Source organism: Bombina bombina, chromosome 1 (genome assembly GCF_027579735.1).
Source record: "Bombina bombina isolate aBomBom1 chromosome 1, aBomBom1.pri, whole genome shotgun sequence".
Classification (NCBI taxonomy): Eukaryota; Metazoa; Chordata; class Amphibia; order Anura; family Bombinatoridae; genus Bombina; species Bombina bombina.
Window position 1 is genome coordinate 191,797,891 of NC_069499.1, and position 23,478 is coordinate 191,821,368.

The 23,478-nt window shown below is 38.8% G+C and overlaps 1 protein-coding gene across 5 annotated transcripts in view; it reads right to left on the minus strand.

Annotated features, from left to right (window-relative positions):
• The window catches only part of UBR1 (ubiquitin protein ligase E3 component n-recognin 1), a 693,945-nt gene that overhangs the window by 291,865 nt on the left and 378,602 nt on the right, over positions 1-23,478 (minus strand). For all 5 annotated transcript variants that reach the window (XM_053697798.1, XM_053697801.1, XM_053697800.1 and 2 more), the window contains exons 19-22: positions 19,966-20,067; positions 17,496-17,559; positions 7,526-7,650; positions 1,404-1,456 (exon numbers count right to left, since the gene is read on the minus strand). In XM_053697798.1, the coding sequence (XP_053553773.1) occupies positions 1,404-1,456; positions 7,526-7,650; positions 17,496-17,559; positions 19,966-20,067 (344 nt within the window). The remainder of the gene's footprint in view (positions 1-1,403; positions 1,457-7,525; positions 7,651-17,495; positions 17,560-19,965; positions 20,068-23,478) is intronic.

The following is a 23,478-nucleotide window of genomic DNA, read 5'->3' on the forward strand; positions in this document are numbered from 1 at the left end:
TTAGGCAGAATACCTGCCGTATGTCCCGGGATCAATGTTCAGTCGTCTGAAGGAAAGAATCTGACTTGGTACTTGCCACGTGGAGACGGTATAAAAGTTTCGCTGATTGGAGCCCACATTTGTCCGATGTATGAACAGGCTGAGAGATTGCTGCGGTATGGGCTTTTACCCTATCCTACACCTGCACTGGACCAGATTTGTGTACTGCAGGAGAAATTCCAGTCGCAGCTGATGGAGTTACCTTTAGTGGGGGGAATAACTTGCGAGATCCCAGCAGCCAGGTCGCTTCCTGAATTGGGTTGTAGGATTGCGATCAGCTCCGCCATCTTATATCTCGTGATTACGGGTAGTTCAGGGTCTTGGCTACGGGAGTCGGCCGCACCTCCCCAGCCAAGTATCTGCGGTTAGACCTTCAGGTATGGAGTTGGTGTGGATATCTGTCTGCGTAGCGGATATTCTATGTCTGAGAGCTGCCCTCCATTCGTCACAGAGATGGTGATCAAATTCCTGGTTATAGAGAGAGTCGACAGACCTGCTGGACAGTATCTCTCTGCACAGGTATCTGCGCATTTTAGGGCAATGTAGTATGATTTTCCTCTAAGCTCTTTCGCTGGAGATACTGGGGTCTGAAAAATAGCACAATAGTCCTTAGTTGGTTTAGGGAAATCCTTCTCAGAACTTACTAGCTGTCCGCCTCCATCTTCAGTGTGGGCAGATTTGAGAATGTTTAAGAGGTCATGGAACCTACTATCCATCTTCTGCTCAAATTCTGCTAATAGAGCACATACTTGAAATTCCTCCATCATATTAGTCAGTGTTAGCAACTGAAGGAGCCTGTTTCACCCGGCGAACTGGTGGGGGTGTTGGTATAGATGTAGTAAAGCCGGCACTCCACCTGACCATGTGTCCGGAATAGGGCTCAAAAAGAGATAAAAAAGATGCGAGCTTAGCATCAAACTGTGTAGAAATGTTTCAAGATGTGGAATCTAAACTGTAGGAGCCTGTATTCTTAGTGATGGCAAAGATAATCAGTGAATCTTACAGAGGATATCAGGAGCCTATATTTTTGCGACCAGACATGGACGCTGCCCGGACACGCCCCTGGATTATCTTTCTTTTTAAACAACAAAAATTATGGTGTTGACTGTCCCTTTAAATTTTGCCATGTGATGCTGCATCACCAGTGTCTAGAAATTTAACTGCCAGCACCTTAATATTTTTTTTTTTTACAAATTATGCTAACTTCACAATTCACATACTTAAAATATTTTTTTTAATATTTACATTTAATGTTTAGAAAATATCTAATCAGTAAGTAAAATTAAAAACCCACCATAAATTAAATACTTTTCCTGGGTTTTCCTCAAATAAAACAAATCATGCAAAATGTAAATAACACTTACTTAAAGGTGGCTACTTTAGTGATCACCTTATCCAAGCATATATCATTATTTTCCTGCAAAAAAATAAATAAAGTTTGTAATTACAGTTATATATACACCCAACTCATTTAACTTGCTGTCTGGTACCAAAGTAGGATATTAGTTCATATCAGGGCTGTCCAACCTTGTTTGTTCAGAGTGTATGTTTTCAGTCACAGTGCAAATGATATAAAAATGTTTCTATGGCATTGTACAATGGCACAGACAAACAAACATAAATGATATCTGTCTCTTCTCTCCCCAGCATAATAAATAAAAGCATATGTCCCTAGTTCAAATACTGTTAAAGGAACATTAAACTGCTGTGCACAGCTACAAAAAGAATAACTACTCAGCATGTAATTGCATTTCATCCTGTTCCTGTAGTTCTTTTTAAATCAGTTTTCTTGTTTTAATAGCTTAAAGGCGCCAAATACTGAAGCTCCGCCTCTTCATATTGGTCGCCTCCATCTTGGAGCTCAGTGATAGAAGCAGTGCACACACAGATCGCTAATATTGGCCACTTTTTTACATCTGTATCATTTGCTTGGAGTTAGTGTTCATGATACATCATGTGAGCTTTAAACATTTGCATTTTTACAGCTAGACAAAATATTTTTTTAAAAAAGCCTTCAACAATAATATATAGCAATGAAGCAGCTGCAAAAATCTACAGCTCCTGCTTTGTATCATACACACTAACCTGAAGCACTTTATACAGCTGTGAAAAATTGACAACCTCATTGATATGCAAATGCACACTGCTTCTGTCACAGGCTGGGAGAATACCTGAGCTCCAAGATGGTGGCATCCAGTAAACAAGAGGCGGAGCTTCAGTATCTGGCACCTTTTAGCTATTAAAGCAGGAAAACTTATAAGAAAAGAAGCTGCAGGAACAGGATGAAATGCAACAACATAGTGAGTAGTTACTATTCCTTTTTAAGTGTGCATAGCAGTTAAATGCCCCTTTAAGTTTGGAGTAGGGAAAGGACAACATTTTTTTAGAAGAACCAGAAAGTCACATTATATTGTAGTAAAATGAGAAGAACCAGACCCACATGCTTGATGTAGACTATAATCTGGGATTGTTTGTGTGTAAATTCAGCTACCAGGTGAAAACGAGTGCATTGCATAGGTCCCTGAATCTTCTTATAACAATGTCTTTGGCCTTAGCTTAAAAGAACATTTAAGATATTTTTTATGTATGTATAGTATACATGATAACTGCATCACAAATTTCTCATTTCTACGTTGTGTCAAGAAATTGATTTATTGTCAGTTATAAATCACTATTGACCCTCCACAGCAAGGGTGATTTCAGGAAGACAATATTTCTAAGTTTGAGAAAGGCAATGACTGCCAAACTATAATCTTAAGGGACACTGGTATTCTTTATTTTACTACAATATGATGTGACTTTTACAAAAACAGACACAGATTTGATTGCACACTTTAAATCATCCACACTATGATATAATTAAATCAGAAAAAATAATTTAAATTTAAAGTATTGTTATTTTCTCTCTGTACCAATTCATATGGATAACCTCTCAAGAAATTGTACAGACAAGACGTATAATATCAGGGGGTATTTTACCTGTAAAACAGACTATGCTGTATACCTGATTAAATGCCCATGAGGGTGGGGCTATGTGGGAGAGACCACTCGTAAAGTCCATGAGAGGAGAAATCTACACAAGAGCAGCATTAGGACAAATCAACTGGATGTGCCTGTGGCTCATCACTTTATAAAAAAGCAGTAATGTTCCAGCTGGTGCAAAAACCTTTTATTGTGCAATATGCCTCTCTATCACCCTCTCTTCTAGGGATTTGTACCTGTTCTAATACCTGAAACCCTAATTGACTTAGGCTATGTCCTACTGTGATAAAGTGATGAGCCAATGTAGCATGAAACACAGCACCCACCGCACAGCACGGAACAGGCTTACCAAACCCAGCATCAATCTAAAAAAGCAGTAATGTTCCAGCTGGTGCAAAAACCTTTTATTGTGCAATATGGGATACAAACAAAGCAACGTTTCAGGCCAACAACCGGCCCTTTCTCAAGCTTGACCATCAGTAAGTGAACAAACATTTAAATAGCCCTAATGGCGCCAAATATTGTGATTACAACATATACACTGTTGCCATCTAGTGGAAAGTTATAATATAGCATCTGAAAATGTGTCTAAAAATAAAACATTGTGAATAATTCAATGACTAAATATATCGCCACCTAGTGAACAAAATCATCATTATTTATCAAAACTATTAATCACAAAACAGTTTAACCTATATAAAAAATATAGAAATATATTCAGTGTAAATCAATTTATAAATAATCATAGTGACAAAAAATACCCTAGTGACAAAAAATATATTAATCTTAAATTACCATAAAAGTAATGATAATAATGCATTTAATCAAATAAAAATAACATTTAAAAATTAATTATAAATTTCATACAATAACCACAATAAATCAAATTAAAAACATAAATCAAATGTGTCAACCTACTAATTAACATTTTATTTTCATTTTATTACATTTAATTTTAATTTTATTTCCATCTTCTATAGGTTAACACATTTGAGTATTGGTCAATACTGGATATTCAAACTACATGCACACATCCATGCACACCAAGAGACTAACAGCCTCATACTTATGCATACATGTAAGCATGTATATGCACATGTGAATTCATCAGCAAAATATATAAGAGAAAATAGAAGAGAATACTCTATGCTATGTTACCAAAATGCAGTCCAATTACATTCTCTATTGAGGACTTTTGGCCATAAAGTGCACAATTCATTTATCCAAAATGTTTCACGTCTATTAAGTAAATTTTCCTTGTCACCCCCTCTTCTTGGTGTATTAACTTTCTCAATTATCTGAAAACGTAGTTGGCTGATCCTATGGCCTGCCTCTAAAAAGTGGGAAGCTACTGGAGCATCCTTCTTACAACGAATATTTGACTTGTGCTCTGAAATCCTTTCAACGTGCCTCCCTGGTGGATTGACCAATATACATTAAGGAGCACGGACACTTAATTGCATAAATGATGTATTCAGATCGGCAAGTCAAGTATTCATTGATAATGTACTTCTTTCCTGTATAAGGATGACAGAAAGTGTCGTCTTTAATCATTGAATTGCAATTAATGCAAGATAAACATGGGTAACATCCTTTCTGTTTCTGACCAGTTATCGTGCTTTGAACTTTTTTCTTCACTCCAATATCGGCTCTTACCAATCTATCCTTAATATTAGGACTACGTTTATAAGCTGGCATAGGGGGCAATTTAAAGGCACCTATTCCTGGATGACATTTAGATAAAATGTGCCAATATTTCCGAATGATTCTGTTGATCTGATTACTCCTTGTATTGTATTGAGAAATAAATTTAATCCTATCTGGATCACTGGACCCATTTTTAGCTTTCCTCACTGCTCTGGATTCATCCCTGGTTACAATTCTACGTAGAATTCCAGAGCAGTGAGGAAGGCTAAAAATGGGTGCAGTGATCCAGATAGTATTACATTTATTTCTCAATACAATGAGTAATCAGATCAACAGAATCATTCGGAAATATTGGCACATTTTATCTAAATGTCATCCAAGAATAGGTGCCTTTAAAGTACCCCCTATGCCAGCTTATAAACGTAGTCCTAATATTAAGGATAGATTGGTAAGAGCCGAAACTGGAGTGAAGAAAAAAGTTCAAAGCACGATAACTGGTCAGAAACAGAAAGGATGTTACCCATGTTTATCTTGCATTAATTGCAATTCAATGATTAAAGGCGACACTTTCTGTCATCCTTATACAGGAAAGAAGTACATTATCAATGAATACTTGACTTGCCGATCTGAATACATCATTTATGCAATTAAGTGTCCTTACTCCTTAATGTATATTGGTCAATCCACCAGGGAGGCACGTGAAAGGATTTCAGAGCACAAGTCAAATATTCGTTGGAAGAAGAAGGATGCTCCAGTAGCTTCCCACTTTTTAGAGGCAGGCCATAGGATCAGCCAACTACGTTTTCAGATAATTGAGAAAGTTAATAAACCAAGAAGAGGGGGTGACAAGGAAAATTTACTTAATAGACGTGAAACATTTTGGATAAATGTATTGTGCACTTTATGGCCAAAAGGCCTCAATAGAGAATGTAATTTGACTGCATTTTGGTAACATAGCATAGAGTATTCTCTTCTATTTTCTCTTATATATTTTGCTGATGAATTCACATGTGCATATACATGCTTACATGTATGCATAAGCATGAGGCTGTTAGTCTCTTGGTGTGCATGGATGTGTGCATGTAATTTGAATATCCAGTATTGAGCAATACTCAAATGTGTTAACCTATAGAAGATGGAAATAAAATTAAAATTAAATGTAATAAAATGAAAATAAAATGTTAATTAGTAGGTTGACACATTTGATTTATGTTTTAAATTTGATGTATTGTGGTTATTGTATGAAATTTATAATGAATTTTTAAATGTTATTTTTATTTGATTAAATGCATTATTATCATTACTTTTATGGTAATTTAAGATTAATATATTTTTTGTCACTAGGGTATTTTTTGTCACTATGATTATTTATAAATTGATTTACACTGAATATATTTCTATATTTTTTATATAGGTTAAACAGTTTTTAGTTTTGATAAATAATGATGATTTTGTTCACTAGGTGGCGATATATTTAGTCATTGAATTATTCACAATGTTTTATTTTTAGACACATTTTCAGATGCTATATTATAACTTTCCACTAGATGGCAACAGTGTATATGTTGTAATCACAATATTTGGCGCCATTAGGGCTATTTAAATGTTTGTTCACTTACTGATGGTCAAGCTTGAGAAAGGGCCGGTTGTTGGCCTGAAACGTTGCTTTGTTTGTATCCCATATTGCACAATAAAAGGTTTTTGCACCAGCTGGAAAATTACTGCTTTTTTACATTGATGCTGGGTTTGGTAAGCCTGTTCCGTGCTGTGCGGTGGGTGCTGTGTTTCATGCTACATTGGCTCATCACTTTATCACAGTAGGACATAGCCTAAGTCAATTAGGGTTTCAGGTATTTGAACAGGTACAAATCCCTAGAAGAGAGGGTGATAGAGAGGCTATAGAGGCTATACTTAAACAGAAGGAACTTCATTGGATTTATGAGTTGGGTATTTTGTCGCCTGGAGGTATGAATAGAGAGATGGATTGGACTGACTTTAATTGATTATGTATTTGAATAGTTGTATATTGTACAATTGACATATATGTTGTTTATGTAATCCCTGTCTGGATATACGTTGATTATTTCTATTGATATTATGATGTATGCTGAACAGAGGAGTTTGAATATCCTGTAATGTAAATAAGAATTTGAAATGTGATTTTAAAAGATGTAATATAGATTTCCATTAGTGGGAATACACAGGTATGGGGTAACCTACAGGTAATTTGGAGATGGGGTTTTGCGTGTTTAAAGACTGTTTGGTACTATTGTATTTCCATACAAGATTAAGGACATTGGTCAGAAATGTCGTATTACTTTGTCTTTGGCTTAAAAATTTATTTATACACTGGCGGTGCCGCTGCAAACTTTTTCTACTTGCTCTTTCTCAGTAGGCGTTCTCTGCAGTGTTAGCATTAGATATCAATCAAACGCAGTGTGTGTGTGTGTGTGTGTGTGTATATATATATATATATATATATATATATATATATATATATATATATATATACATACATACATACATACACACACCTATAGGTTTTAGTTCTAAGAGTGGCTTGAATTACAATGTTTGCTTATTGATTGATCACACGTTCAATCTCTCTTTTCTGTTTCCCTCTTTCTCTCCCCTCTCTCTCCTCTTTTCTTTCTCACTCCTCCTCTCTCTCTCCACTCCTTACCACTATTTCACACTTTTCTACCTCTCCTCAATTCTCTCTCCTTTCCTCTCTCCTCTATTTTTTCTTCTCTGCTCGCTCTTCTCTTTTTCCGTTTTCTTTCTTCCCTCTCTCTCTCCCATCTGTAGACTGTAGATCTTTTGAAAACAGCTAATAAGTTCATTAGCTTATACTTACGGTCTCAGGCAGGGCTCTGGCAATTGCACTGTGAGCCATGGGTTCAATGCAAAGCAAGTGGATTATTTCTCTCATTGTGCACTCCTCTCTGGTAACACAACTTATTCCAGGTACATATCGCTCTCCTAAATCAGGAGAAAAAGAAGACATGAATATTATTTGTCATCAAAGTTCCATAACAGACAGAAAACACATATTTGATATTTTTAAGTGTATATATATATATATATATATATATATATATATATATATATATATATATATATATATATATATATATATATATATATATAGTCCCGGACAACTTAGAAATTGCAGTGAATGACAGAAATTTAATAGTAGTTAAGTAGTGAATATATATATATATATATATAGATATAGATAAAGAGAGAGAGAAGGTGGCTAGTAGTGTTCTTCAGGGGTCAGTTCTGGGGCCTGTTTTGTTTGACATATTTATCAGAGATATCAACAAAGGGCTACAGGGAAAAGTATGTCTGTTTGCAGATGATAGAAACATTTGTAATAGACTAGATTGCGACGGACACCGGCTACCACGACTGGGTAGCTCCGCCAAAAGGTCCTGCTTCCTCCCCGGAACCTGCAGTTGTATAACTGTAAGGGATTATAGCCAGAGTCCACCCAAATAACCAGACAAGACCAGTATTCAGGTGAAACAAGAACTGACTTTATTGGGAAAACCACACAGCTTAGATACACATTCAGAGCCTTATCTGATCCCAAGATCTCAAGCCATTCCCACCCCTCCAGACAGTCCGACGCCTCCATAGGAGCCACAGTCCCATAAAGTTCCCACAGTACCTAGGTTGCTGTTTAGAGGTGTTCCGGGAGTCCAGGGTGTCGTTGGAAAGCTCTCGGTCCCCAGATGCCACAGTCCAAAACACAAAGGGTCTCTGGAACAACCTGGGGTAAATGTTAGCAGGCGTCCAGGGTGGTCCAGTCGGCAAGTAGTTTCAGGAGCCCGGCCTTTGGTCGCCTCCACGGCCCCAGGAACCCCAATTTTGCACCATGGTCCTCCACCTCTCAAAGTCTCTGGGAACTCGGGGGAAACGGGCAATCCAGATCCCAAACTCTCTTCCATTTTGGTGGTTGACCACTGCCACAGGGGGGTGAGGCTGCGGACCTCCTTTCTTTTGATCACCCCAAGTTGCTGGGGAGATGGATCATCCATCTCCCCTGGAAAGGGCTCTGCAGCTGGGGAGGGAGGTTGGCTACCTCTGCTACCTGGGAATGGCTTTGCCACTGGGGAGAGAGACCGGCTGTCTCCTCTCCCTGGAAGGAGTTCTGTCGCTGGGGAGAGAGGTCGGCTACCTCTGCTCCCTGGGAATGGCTCTGCCACTGGAGAGAGAGACCGGCTGTCTCCTCACCCTGGAAATGGCTCTGCCGCTGGGGAGAGAGACCGGCTATTTCCGCTCCCGGGAAGGAGTGCTGTCACTGGGGAGGGAGGTCGGCTACCTCCGCTCCCTGGGAATGGCTCTGTCACTAGGGAGATAGACCGGTTGTCTCCTCTTCCGGGAAAAAGTTCCGCCGCTGGGGAGAGAGGTCGGCTACCTCCTCTCCCTGGAGACTGATCTGCCGCTGGGGAGGGAGACCGGCTATCTCCGCTCCCTAAAAGGGGGTCTGCCGCTGGGGAGGGAGGCTACCTCCTCTCCATGGAACTTATTCTGTCGCTGGGGAGAGAGACCGGCTGTCTCCTCTCCCTGGAAACAGCTCTGCCGCTTGGGGGATGAGATGATTTCTCCATCCCTTGAACCCTCGACCAGCTGCTGGGTAGATGCATCCCTCCATCCCATCTCGCCCTGTGCAGAAACAGGTTCGTCGAGATGGGCCAGTATTTGCTGCCTGCGCCATAGGAACTCTGCTTCTGTAGCTGTGTGTAGAGGGGGTAGAGCCCACTGTCAAACGCCCCCATTGTCGACCTTTCAGCCAGGCCTTCAGAGATTTCCGCTATTGCCACCTGATAGTCCCAGGCAAAGGGAGCCTCCCCGGGCTGCTGAGCAGAGTCTAGCAGCTTTTTGAGACCACTTCCAGCTCCCATTCCTGGACACTTATAAAAACAAGATCGGCTTGTAGCCACGGTACCCCCGAAAGATTCAGCAATCTCTCTCGGTACTCACTAATGTCCTCTGGTCTCCACTCTGCCTCACTCCCAAAGTCTGGGTCCTTTGCCAGCTTTTCAAATAGCAATCTAGGGCCGCCTAAGGCCTCTGGGAGGACGTCATCCTCCAGCCATGGCCACGCTTGCATAGCGTGCCATCGGAGGGCCCTGTAGCCACATCTCTGCCTGGACCAGTCTATCTAGTGTGGATAGCCTTCCTTTCCATAACCCATAACAGTCCTGTTCTTGTTGAAGAGCTTCACTTTATAGTTGCTGGCAGATAATGTTCCTCCATCTCAGCTTGTCCTATTCTGAACCAAGACTGTCCAGCTGGGCCAGCGCCTCTTGTACTCTCCATAGGAACTCGCTTCCATAGTTCCAGGCTACTGTAGCGCTTCTCCTCTGTCAGCAGGAACCGTGTAGAAGAAGCAGATTCCACCACTGCCAGCCAATGTGACGGACACCGGCTACCCCGACTGGGTAGTTCCGCCAAAAGGTCCTGCTTCCTCCCCAGAACCTGCAGCTGTATAGCTGGAAAGTGATTATAGCCAGAGCCCACCCAAATAACCAGACAAGACCAGTATTCAGGTGAAACAAGAACTGACTTTATTGGGAAAAACACACAGCTTATAAACACATTGAGAGCCTTATCTGATCCCAAGATCTTCCGCCATTCCCGCCCCTCCAGACAGTTCCAGCACCTCCATAGGAGCCACAGTCCCATAGAGTCCCCACAGTACCTAAGTCACGGTTTAGGGGTGATCCCGGGGGAGCGGGGGCACTTCAAGGGTGTCGTTGGAAAGCTCTCAGTCCCCAGATGACTAGAGTTACAGCCTGGTAAAAATATGGAGGTGTGGGTGTCCAAAACACCCCAGCCCTTGTCTACCAAAGGAATAACACATCCCCAAAAGAGCGGAGCTCTGGGACAAAAGGGACTCTGGAGCGGCCTGGGGTAAATATTAGCGGGCGTCTGTGGTGGTCCGGCTGGGAAGTAGTTCCAGGAGCCCGGCCAGTCAGAGAGGGGTCAAGCGGCAAGGGATCAGCTCTTCCATGAGGAGGTACAAACAGTAAAACATGAAACAGGAAGGGTTTGGGAGATCCCATAAGCCATGAAAGGGCCAAAATTGGTGTAATAAGCAGTGAGCCAGGTAGTAGGGGGAGCTATGGCAGTCCGGTATCCGTGACATAGATGTTCCAGGGTGGTGGTGTGGGGGGCAAAATGATAAGTGATTTACAACAATTGGAGGATTGGACAAATGACTGGAATCTAAAGTTTAAAACGGCAAAGTGTAAAATTATGCATGCATTTAGGGAAGAGAAATCCAAACATTAATTACATACTCAATGACACTTTACTGACTGTTACGAATGAGGAACAGGACTTGGGTATTATTATTTGAGATCATTTAAAATTTAGTAAACAATGTAGTACTGCAGCGAGTAAGGCCAGCAGAATGCTTGGATGTACAGTATTGGTAGAGGTATTTGCAGCAGAAATAGTAAGGTTATTATGCCACTTTACAGATCATTAGTTAGGCCTCATATTGAGTATTGTGTGCAGTTCTGGAGGCCATATCTTCAGAAGGATATAAACAAACGTGAATCTGTGCAAAGGAGGGCTACCAAAATGGTACATGGTCTAAAAAATAAAACGTACCAGGAGAAGCTTTATGACCTAAATATGTATAGCTTAGAGGAGAGACGAGATAGAGGTGATATGATAGCAACTTTCAAGTATATTAAAGGGTTTATTAAAACTGAGCCAGTTAGTATTTTAAATAAAAACATAATTTATGTAAGAACTTACCTGATAAATTCATTTCTTTCATATTAGCAAGAGTCCATGAGCTAGTGACGTATGGGATATACATTCCTACCAGGAGGGGCAAAGTTTCCCAAACCTTAAAATGCCTATAAATACACCCCTCACCACACCCACAAATCAGTTTAACGAATAGCCAAGAAGTGGGGTGATAAGAAAAAAGTGCGAAAGCATAAAAAATAAGGAATTGGAATAATTGTGCTTTATACAAAAAAATCATAACCACCACAAAAAGGGTGGGCCTCATGGACTCTTGCTAATATGAAAGAAATGAATTTATCAGGTAAGTTCTTACATAAATTATGTTTTCTTTCATGTAATTAGCAAGAGTCCATGAGCTAGTGACGTATGGGATAATGACTACCCAAGATGTGGATCTTTCCACGCAAGAGTCACTAGAGAGGGAGGGAAAAAATAAAGACAGCCAATTCCTGCTGAAAATAATCCACACCCAAAATAAAGTTTAATGAAAACATAAGCAGAAGATTCAAACTGAAACCACTGCCTGAAGTACTTTTCTACCAAAAACTGCTTCAGAAGAAGAAAACACATCAAAATGGTAGAATTTAGTAAAAGTATGCAAAGAGGACCAAGTTGCTGCTTTGCAAATCTGATCAACCGAAGCTTCATTCCTAAACGCCCAGGAAGTAGAAACTGACCTAGTAGAATGAGCTGTAATCCTTCGAGGCGGAGTTTTACCCGACTCGACATAGGCATGATGAAATAAAGATTTCAACCAAGATGCCAAAGAAATGGCAGAAGCTTTCTGGCCTTTTCTAGAACCGGAAAAGATGACAAATAGACTAGAAGTCTTTCGGAAAGACTTAGTAGCTTCAACATAATATTACAAAGCTCTAACAGCATCCAAAGAATAAAATGATTTCTCCCTAGAATTCATAGGATTAGGACATAATGAAGGAACCACAATTTCTCTACTAATGTTGTTAGAATTCACAACCTTAGGTAAAAAATTCAAAAGAAGTTTGCAGCACCGCCTTATCCTGATGAAAAATCAGAAAAGGAGACTCACAAGAAAGAGCAGATAATTCAGAGACTCTTCTGGCAGAAGAGATGGCCAAAAGAAACAAAACTTTCCAAGAAAGTAATTAATGACCAAAGAATACATGGGTTCAAAAGGAGGAGCTTGAAGAGCCCCCAGAACCAAATTCAAACTCCAAGGAGGAGAAATTGACTTAATGACAGGTTTTATACGAACCAAAGCTTGTACAAAACAATGAATATCAGGAAGATTAGCAATCTTTCTGTGAAAAAGAACAGAAAGAGCAGAGATTTGTCCTTCAAGGAACTTGCGGACAAACCTTTATCTAAACCATTCTGAAGAAACTGTAAAATTCTCGGTATTCAAAAAGAATGCCAAGAAAAATGATGAGAAAGACACTAAGAAATATAAGTCTTCCAGACTCTATAATATATCTCTCTAGATACAGATTTACGAGCCTGTCACATAGTATTAATCACAGAGTCAGAGAAACCTCTTTGACCAAGAATCAAGCGTTCAAACTCCATACCTTAAAATTTAAGGATTTGAGATCCTGATGGAAGAAAGGACCTTGCGACAGAAGGTCTTGTCTTAACGGAAGAGTCCACAGCTGGCAAGAGGCCATCCGGACAAGATCCGCATACCAAAACCTGTGAGGCCATGCTGGAGCTACCAGCAGGACAAACGAGCATTCCTTTAGAATCTTGGAGAATACTCTTGGAAGAAGAACTAGAGGCGGAAAGATATAGGCAGGATGATACTTCCAAGGAAGTGATAATGCATCCACTGCCTCCGCCTGAGGATCCCAGGATCTGGACAGATACCAGGGAAGTTTCTTGTTTAGATGAGAAGCCATCAGATCTATTTCTGGGAGTTCCCACATTTGAACAATCTGAAGAAATACCTCTGGGTGAAGAGACCATTCGCCCGGATGCAACGTTTGGCGACTGAGATAATCCGCTTCCCAATTGTCTATACCTGGGATATGAACCGCAGAGATTAGACAGGAGCTGGATTCCGCCCAAACCAAAATTCAAGATACTTCTTTCATAGCCAGAGGACTGTGAGTCCCTCCTTGATGATTGATGTATGCCACAGTTGTGACATTGTCTATCTGAAAACAAATGAACAACTCTCTTTTCAGAAGAGGCCAAGACTGAAGAGCTCTGAAAATTGCACGGAGTTCCAAAATATTGATCGGTAATCTCACCTCCTGAGATTCCCAAACCCCTTGTGCCGTCAGAGACCCCCACACAGCTCCCCAACCTGTAAGACTTGCATCTGTTGAGATTATAGTCCAGGTCGGAAGAACAAAGAAGCCCCCTGAACTAAACGATGGTGATCTGTCCACCACGTCAGAGAGTGTCGTATAATCGGTTTAAAGATATTAATTGAGATATCTTTGTGTAATCCCTGCACCATTGGTTCAGCATACAGAGCTGAAGAGGTCGCATGTGAAAACGAGCAAAGGAGATCGCATCCGATGCAGCAGTCATAAGACCTAAAATTTCCATGCATAAGGCTACCAAAGGGAATGAATGTGACTGAAGGTTTTGACAAGCTGATATCAATGTTAGACTTCTCTTGTCTGACAAAGACAGAGTCATAGACACTGAATCTATCTGGAAACCTAAAAAGGTTACCCTTGTCTGAGGAATCAATGAACTTTTTGGTAAATTGATCCTCCAACCATGATCTTGAAGAAACAACACAAGTCGATTCGTATGAGATTCTGCGAAACTGTGAAGACTGAGCAAGTACCAAGATATCGTCCAAAATAAGGAAATACCAATACCCTGTTCTCTGATTACAGACAGAAGGGCACCGAGAACCTTTGAAAAAATTATTGGAGCTGATGCTAGGCCAAACGGTAGAGCCACAAAACTGGTAATGCTTGTCTAAAAAGAGAATCTCAGAAACTAAAAGTAATCTGGATGAATCGGAATATGCAGATATGCATCCTGTAAATCTATTGTAGACATATAATGCCCTTGCTAAACAAAAGGCAGGATAGTCCTACAGTTACCATCTTGAATGTTGGTATCCTTACATAACGATTCAATATTGATAGATCCGGAACTGGTCTGAAGGAATTGACCTTCTTTGGTACAATGAAGAGATAGAATAAAACCCCAGCCCCTGTTCCAGAACTGGAACTGGCATAATTACTCCAGCCAACTCTAGATCTGAAACACATTTCAGAAATGCTGAGCCTTTGCTGGGTTTACTGGGACACGGGAAAGAAAAAAATCTCTTTGCAGGAGGCCTTAACTTGAAGCCAATTCTGTACCTTTCTGAAACAATGTTCTGAAACCAGAGATTGTGAACGGAATTGATCCAAATTTCTTTGAAGAAAACGTGATCTGCCCCATACCAGCTGAGCTGGAATGAGGGCCGCACCTTCATGGGTACTTAGGAGCTGGCTTTGGGTTTCTATAAGGCTTGGATATATTCCAAACTGGAAATGGTTTCCAAACTGATACCGCTCCTGAGGATGAAGGATCAGGCTTTTGTTCCTTGTTGTGGGAAAAGTAACGAAAACGATTATTAGACCTAAATTTACCTTAGATTTTTTATCCTTTGGTAAAAAAGTTCCCTTCCCTCCAGTAACAGTTGAGATAATAGAATCCAACTGAGAACCGAATAATTTATTACCCTGGAAAGAAAGGGATAGCAAAGTAGACTTAGAAGACATATCAGCATTCCAAGTTTTAAGCCATAAAGCTCTTCTAGCTAAAATAGCTAGAGACACATACCTGACATCAACTCTAATGATATCAAAGATGGTATCACAAATAAAATTATTAGCATGTTATAGAATAATAATAATGCTATAAAATTATGATCTGTTACTTGTTGCGCTAAAGGTTCTAACCAAAAAGTTGAAGCTGCAGCAACATCCGCTAAAAATATAGCAGGAGTAGAGACAGCCCCATTAACCTTAGGGATTTTGTCCCAAAAACTCTAATCTGTCAGACGGCACAGAATATAATTGCTTAAAACGTTTTAGAAGGAGTAAATGAATTACCCAAATTATTCCATTCCCTGGAAATTACTTCAGAAATAGCATCAGGGAGAGAAAAACACTTCTGGAATAACTACAGGAGATTTAAAAACCTTATTTAAACGTTTAGATTTAGTATTAAGAGGACCAGAATCCTCTATTTCTAATGCAATTAATACTTCTTTAAGTAAAGAACGAATAAATTCCATCTTGAACAAATACGAAGATTTATCAGCATCAATCTCTGAGACAGAAACCTCTGAACCAGAAGAACCATTATCAGTATTGGAATGATGATGTTCATTTAAAAATTCATCTGAAAAAAGAGAAGTTTTAAAAGACTTTTATGTATACTAGAAGGAGAAATAACAGACATAGCCTTCTTAATGGATTTTAAAAATAAAATCTCTTATGTTACCAGGAACACTCTGAAAATTAGATGTTGACGGAACAGCAACAGGTAATGTAACAGTACTAAAGGAAATTTTATCTGCATTAACAAGTTTGTCATGACATGCAATACAAACAACAGCTGGAGAAACAGATACCAAAAGTTTATAGCAGATACACTTAGCTTGGTAGCTCCAGCACCGGGCAGCGATTTTCCTGAAGTATCTTCTGACTCAGTTGCAACGTGGAACATCTTGCAATATGTAATAGAAAAAAACAACATATAAAGCAAAATTGATCAAATTCCTTAAATGACAGTTTCAGGAATGGGAAAAAAATGCCAGTGAACAAGCTTCTAGCAACCAGAAGCAATAAATAATGAGACTTAAATAATGTGGAGACAAAAATGACGCCCATATTTTTTAGCGCCAAATAAGACGCCCACATTATTTGGCGCCTAAATGCTTTTGGCGCCAAAAAATGACGCCACATCCGGAACGCCGACACTTTTGACGCAAAAAAACGTCAAAAAATGACGCAACTTCCGGCGACACGTATGACGCCGGAAAAAGAAAAAAAATTTGCGCCAAAAAAGTCTGCGCCAAGAATGACGCAATAAAATGAAGCATTTTCAGCCCCCGCGAGCCTAACAGCCCACAGGGAAAAAGTCAAATTTTTTAAGGTAAGAAAAAATGATTGATTCAAATGCATTATCCCAAATATGAAACTGACTGTCTGAAAATAAGGAATGTTGAACATCCTGAGTCAAGGCAAATAAATGTTTGAATACATATATTTAGAACTTTATAAAAAAGTGCCTAACCATAGCTTAGAGTGTCACAGAAAATAAGCTTACTTACTTACCCCAGGACACTCATCTACATGTTGTAGAAAGCCAAACCAGTACTGAAACGAAAAATCAGCAGAGGTAATGGTATATATATATATAAGAGTATATCGTCGATCTGAAAAGGGAGGTAAGAGATGAATCTCTACGACCGATAACAGAGAACCTATGAAATACACCCCGTAGAAGGAGATCATTGCATTCAAATAGGCAATACTCTCCTCACATCCCTCTGACATTCACTGCACGCCGAGAGGAAAACCGGGCTCCAACCTGCTGCGGAGCGCATATCAACGTAGAATCTAGCACAAACTTACTTCACCACCTCCATAGGAGGCAAAGTTTGTAAAACTGATTTGTGGGTGTGGTGAGGGGTGTATTTATAGGCATTTTAAGGTTTGGGAAACTTTGCCCCTCCTGGTAGGAATGTATATCCCATACGTCACTAGCTCATGGACTCTTGCTAATTACATGAAAGAAAATGAAAAGGGTAGTATATTCAGGAGTAATTTGAGGAAGCACTTCTTTACAGAAAGGGTGATTGATTAATTTCATAAACTTTCACAAGAGGTAGTAATGACAAACACTGTGGGGGCTATCCTACAAACTAGATGAGTTTATACTTTTAGAAAATATTGGGCAGACTTGCTGGGCCTATGGCTCTTATCTGCCATCAATATCTATGATGGTGGAGAAGAGCCCTCTCGGAAGAACCCGAGAATGGATACTATATTAATGTTTTAGCCTATTAAATATCCAAATTAATAGTAAGAAATAAAGTAGAAACATACCAACAATGCAAATAAGTACGTGAAGCATTTCTTCAATTAGAATATTACGTTGTCTTGCCAGGTCCTAAAAAGTAATAGAAACAGAAAAAAGAAGCACTTAAAAAGCTGAATGTGATCAGCATTCCAAATTAAACTATTAAGCAGGTTGTTTTAGGAGCAAAAATAAACAACATAATGATTCCAATCTGATTGGTTTAAATTTAAGAAAACGGATATAAACTGAGCATGGTGAGTTCAGGGTTTAATAAACCTGTACTCATGTCTTTGGGTGCTCCATAGCAGCATCGACTGCCGGAATTTAAAGTGGCAATAAGTTAAATGTAAAGTTAAACTGATTGGAAATAGCATACCATTTTAAACCACTATGCTTCTACTATCAATGTTGCATAGTTCTCATGGCATTCCTTATTAAAGAATAATCATAGGTGAGCTCCAGAGCGTGCATGTGTCTTTAGCCATCTGGCAGCAATGCTTGCAAAATCTATAGCAATGTTATACATGGTTAAGAACAATGTTGCCATAGACTGCTATTGATATGTGTACGCTCCTAAGCTCCTAGCAGCCTAACGAGGTTTAGTCTTCAACAAAGGATATCAAGAGAACAAAGCAAATTTGAAAATAGACGTAAATTGGAACGATTTTTTTAAAAAACATAATTTATGCTTACCTGATAAATTTATTTCTCTTGTAGTGTGTTCAGTCCACGGGTCATCCATTACTTATGGGATATATTCTCCTTCCCAACAGGAAGTTGCAAGAGGATCACCCAAGCAGAGCTGCTATATAGCTCCTCCCCTCACATGTCATATCCAGTCATTCTCTTGCAACCCTCAACAAAGAAGGAGGTCACGAGAGGAGCTGGAGTTTTCACTTAACTATTCTTCAATCAAAAGTTTGTTATTTTAAATGGCACCGGAGTGTGCTGTTTTTCTATCTCAGGCAGTATTTGGAAGAAGAAACTGCCTGCGTTTTTTTTTTTTTTTCTATGATCTTAGCAGGCGTAACTAAGATCCACTGGCTGTTCTCGACATTCTGAGGAGTGGGGTAACTTCAGAAACTGGGAATAGCATGCGGGGTCCTCCGCAAATGAGGTATGTGCAGTACTTTATTTTCTGGGAATGGAATTGACTAAGAAAATACTGCTGTTACCGTATGATGTAAGTACAGCCTTAAATGCAGTAGTGGCAACTGGTATCAGGCTGATAAATGTATGCACAGTCAAGTTATATTCTAGGGACTAGAATTTGACTGAGAAAATACTGTTAACACTGAAATAATACTTAAGCCTTCTCTGCAGTGGTAGCGACTGGTAGCAGGCTTAGTGATAGCTTTGCATGACATTGAAAAATGTTGTTTTTTAATAAAACGTTTACTGGCATGTTATTCGTTTTTGTGAGGTACTTTGGTGATAAATCACTTTGGGCATGATTTTTTCCACATGGCTAACATATTTTTCTGCATGGAAAACGTTATATCAGGGCTCCCACTGTTGTGATTGGAGTGGGAGGGCCCTTGTTTTAGCGCCTTGTTGCGCAGTTAAAATTCTTGCACAGTCTTCCTGCTTCTTCCTCCTTGATCCAGGACGTCTCTAGAGAGCTCAGGGGTCTGCAAATTTCATTTGTGAGGGAGGTAATCAGTCACAGCAGATCTGTGACAGTGTGCTGACTGTGATTAAAAGCGTTAAATCTTAATTGATATCTGTTTTATCCGTTTTGGGTATTGAGGGGTTAATCATCCTTTTGCTAATGGGTGCAATCCTCTGCTAATAAACAAATGCATGATAAAAAGACAATGCAATAGCACTTAGTCTGAACTTCAAATGAGAAGTACGTTTTTTCCTGACAAATTTAACTCTATTCCACTCCCCCAAATGCATATATGTATATTCTGTGAATTTTTGCACATGCTCAGGAAGAGTTGGTGACTCAAAAAGTGTAAATATAAAAAGACTCTGCGCATTTTGTTAATGGAAGTAAAATTGGAAAGTTGTTTAAAATTACCTGCTCTATCTGAATCATGAAAGTTGAATTTTGACTTCAGTGTCCTGTCTGCACAAAAACATTACCCCCTTTAAAGTGACAATTTTAACAACACAATTTTTTTGTTTGTTTTTCATTATAGGGACAGCTCATTTATTGTTTTCAAACAAACATAACACAACACAAATTTAGTCATTCCTCTTAATCTGAACGAACCTCTAAAATTTACTTCAACATAAAAGGGAACAGGTTGACTTTCTGCAAGTAATTGGCTGTAGATATACACAAATCTTTTCTAAGTAAAACCAAACCATGTGCATTTGTTTTTAACAATCTTTATTAACTGTATGGTGGAAATGTATAAAAGCAAATTTTAGATTTAAGGCATTCTGGAACTTGTTCCCATTGTATTTGTTTGTTTCTTTTAAACAGAGCCAAAAGTTATTGCGGCTATACGTGTCTTTAAGGATATAAAATAGAGAAAGTCTTACCATGTCTTTGAGAGGCTCTGCTTTAGAGAAGGCATCTTGAAGTTCAAACCTCTGCAGAAGAAGAAGCATGAAGCTATTTGGCTCTATATAAGATGCACCGATCTGCAAAAAACACATTAAACAATGATTTTCATAACATAATCTTCTTCATAACATGCACAGAACTATTAAAAGTTTATATATCCTTTAAATGGAAATGAAACCCAAAAGTTTCCTTTCATGATTCAGATAGAGCAGGCATTTTTAAAGATCTTTCTAATTTACTTCTATCATAAAAGTTTCTTCGTCCTCTTAGTATATTTGTGCAAAAGTGGAGACGTAAGCTCAGGAGTGTGCACGTGTCTGGTTATGCAACAATGTTATCCATATGCAAGAGCACTAGATAGCAGCACTATTTCCTGCCATGTAGTGCTCCATACACCTACCTAGGTATCCCTTTAAAGGGACATAATACTCATATGCTAAATCACTTGAAACTAATGCAGTATAACTGTAAAAAGCTGACAGGAAAATATCCCCTGAGCATCTCTATGTAAAAAAGGAAGATATTTTACCTCACAACTTCCTCAGCTCAGCAGAGTAAGTTCTGTGTAAAAAGTTATAATTCAGCTGTTGCTCAGCTGCAGGTAAAAAAAAAAAGAAGAAGAAATGAACAGCAGCCAATCAGCATCAACAGTGTTGAGGTCATGAACTCTTACTGTGATCTCATGAGATTTCATAGTAAACTTCCTTAAACTGAATAAGGAAATAAGAGGAGTGTGCACGTAAGCTCACTCCCTTAGCTGTCCTGGGACAGACATACTGATTTGCTGCTTAGAAGTCCTTTACAATGGGATGTGGCAACTGAGGAACTTTTAAAGGTAAAATCTCTTTCTTTTTTACATAGAGATGTTCAGGTGATATTTTCTAGTCAGCTTTTTACAGCTATGCTGCATCACTTTCAAGTGTTTCAACATTTGGGTATCATGGCCCTTTAACAAAGAATAACATGGGAATGTAGCAAAAATTATAATAGAAGTAAATTTGAAACTTATTTAAAATTGTATGCTCTGTCTGAATTACAAAAGAAAATATTTGGGTTTTATATCCATTTAACTAAGCTTTTGATAGACACAGGGCTCCATGTTAGAAGCAGCGTAAGCTGCTCCGGAGCCTTGTGGGGCAGGTTCGCACATGCAAGCCTGTTTCCCGCAATTCAAGAAGCAGCGGTCATTAAACTGCTGCTTCTTACACTTTGTCCTACCTTTGAGGTGCCGAAGAGAAGTCACTGAGTGGTTGCTCACTCTCGGTGACTGACAGTCGGGCGAGTGAAGGGGAGGGCATTACACACTCATCGGAGCAGCAAAGGCATGAGGACAGCTTCTCAAGTTGAGAAGCGGTCCGCACGCCTTTTAATACATGGGGCCCATACTGGGTATTGTTGTATAGGTGTAGAAATAGACATTTTCTCACTGTAAATTACATGCGACTAGGCACATGTAACACATTTTTGTAAAAAAAAGTTTTTAACGAGTTTTACATATACTGTATGTACATAAAATCTAACTAGAAAAATACATACACAGTGTTGTCCAAAAGCTAATAATTGATAAAAGATGGTAAGTTTCCACAGAAATAGGGTCCTTAATTCCTCCTGTATGTGTTTGTAAAATTTTGTCTTGTCTCTTACAAGTTTTATAACATTGTTTTATCTAAATGAATTGTACCCATGGACAGCGCTGCCGAATATGTTGGCACTTTATGAATAAAATATAATAATAATAAAAAAACAAAGTTTAAATTTATTTTTGGGTGAAGCACCCCATCAAACTTCCAATAAACTATAAAACTTTCAAATGGTACTAGGAATTCTCCTGCGTTACTGAATCTTGTTTGAGTGAGTTATTCAAGATAAATTGTTTTTTTTACCCTTGAATATCCTTTTTTTCATAAACATGTATGGCATCCAAAGCAGTTAAAGTTATTTCAGCCAAGAATTTTCTACATGTAAACCACACAAACTAACATACTGCATGATCTGAAAGTCTCTTTGTGAGCTTCGGTCATTTCTGTATGAGCTGTAATATATGGCTATTTAAAAAAATACTAAATAAAAGTTTTGAGTGTGATTTGAACACGTGAAGTGAGGTAACGTATTCTATGTTTTAAACAATCAAGTGTCTTGATTAGGTGTTAAGCAACCTTACATTTCATAAGGACATCACTCAGAGAACAATCCATCCTAGAAAATGTTAAATGGTAAAAAATGGTAAAAGGGACAGTTTACTCAAAATGTTTCTCTCCTTTAATTTGTTCCCAATGATCCATTTTACCTGCTGGAATGTATTAAACTGTTTACAAGTATTTCAATTACCCTTATATTGGCATTTGAAATAGTTAATTTAGCCTGTGGTATCACCACCTATTCTGAAAGTGTTTGGCCTTTAGGTCAAGCTGTGTAAACACAGCCAGTAGAAGAAATTACACTCCCAGTGGGGTATAGAAGAGATAAGGTAATACAATTTTAATTTTCCATTGTTCTCTCCAAGTATTGGTAATTCGTTTAAGGACAGATATAAGATAAAGAAGCACGTATATGTACACAATGTGATAAAGTAATGAGATCATATTTTATCTACAAGCTCAACCCATTGAATTAGGTTGTGGCTTCAAAACACAAAATCAGCTAATTCATATACACAAACGTTAAAAGCAAATCTAATACATTTTATACTCTGCAGCTGGTAAAAAAAGTAATTGGAAACACATTAAAGGAAAAACAATTTTATAGTATACTGTCCCTTTAAAGGTGTTTACAGGCAAAGTCTCAACAAATGATCTTTATTCTACATATTTTTTTTTGCCCAAACAAAAATATTTTGTGGATCTGTGAGTTTAGGACATTCTGAGCACTTATCTACTACTAGTAATATGAAAAACCTATGAAGTTCAGCAGAATAGGCATTTTTTCTTTTTGTACTGTTAAGCCACTTGGTAGTCTTTCATTTTATAAGGGCATCACACAGAAAAGTAGACTACTGATTCATCATTGACATAAGTTAAATTGATTTAGAAAATAAGCCGCAAATATATTTAAAATTTTATGACACTTCATTCTGAGCCTGGAAAATGTATTTACTGCCTTGCATGAGCCTAAAACATGTGACATGTGAAGGGACAGTCTACTTAAAAAACATAATTTATGCTTACCTGATAAATTCCTTTCTCCTGTAGTGTAGTCAGTCCACGGGTCATCATTACTTCTGGGATATTAACTCCTCCCCAACAGGAAGTGCAAGAGGATCACCCAAGCAGAGCTGCTATATAGCTCCTCCCCTCTACGTCACACCCAGTCATTCGACCGAGAACCAAACGAGAAAGGAGAAACTATAGGGTGCAGTGGTGACTGGAGTATAATTTAAAAATTTAGACCTGCCATAAAAAACAGGGCGGGCCGTGGACTGACTACACTACAGGAGAAAGGAATTTATCAGGTAAGCATAAATTATGTTTTCTCCTGTTAAGTGTAGTCAG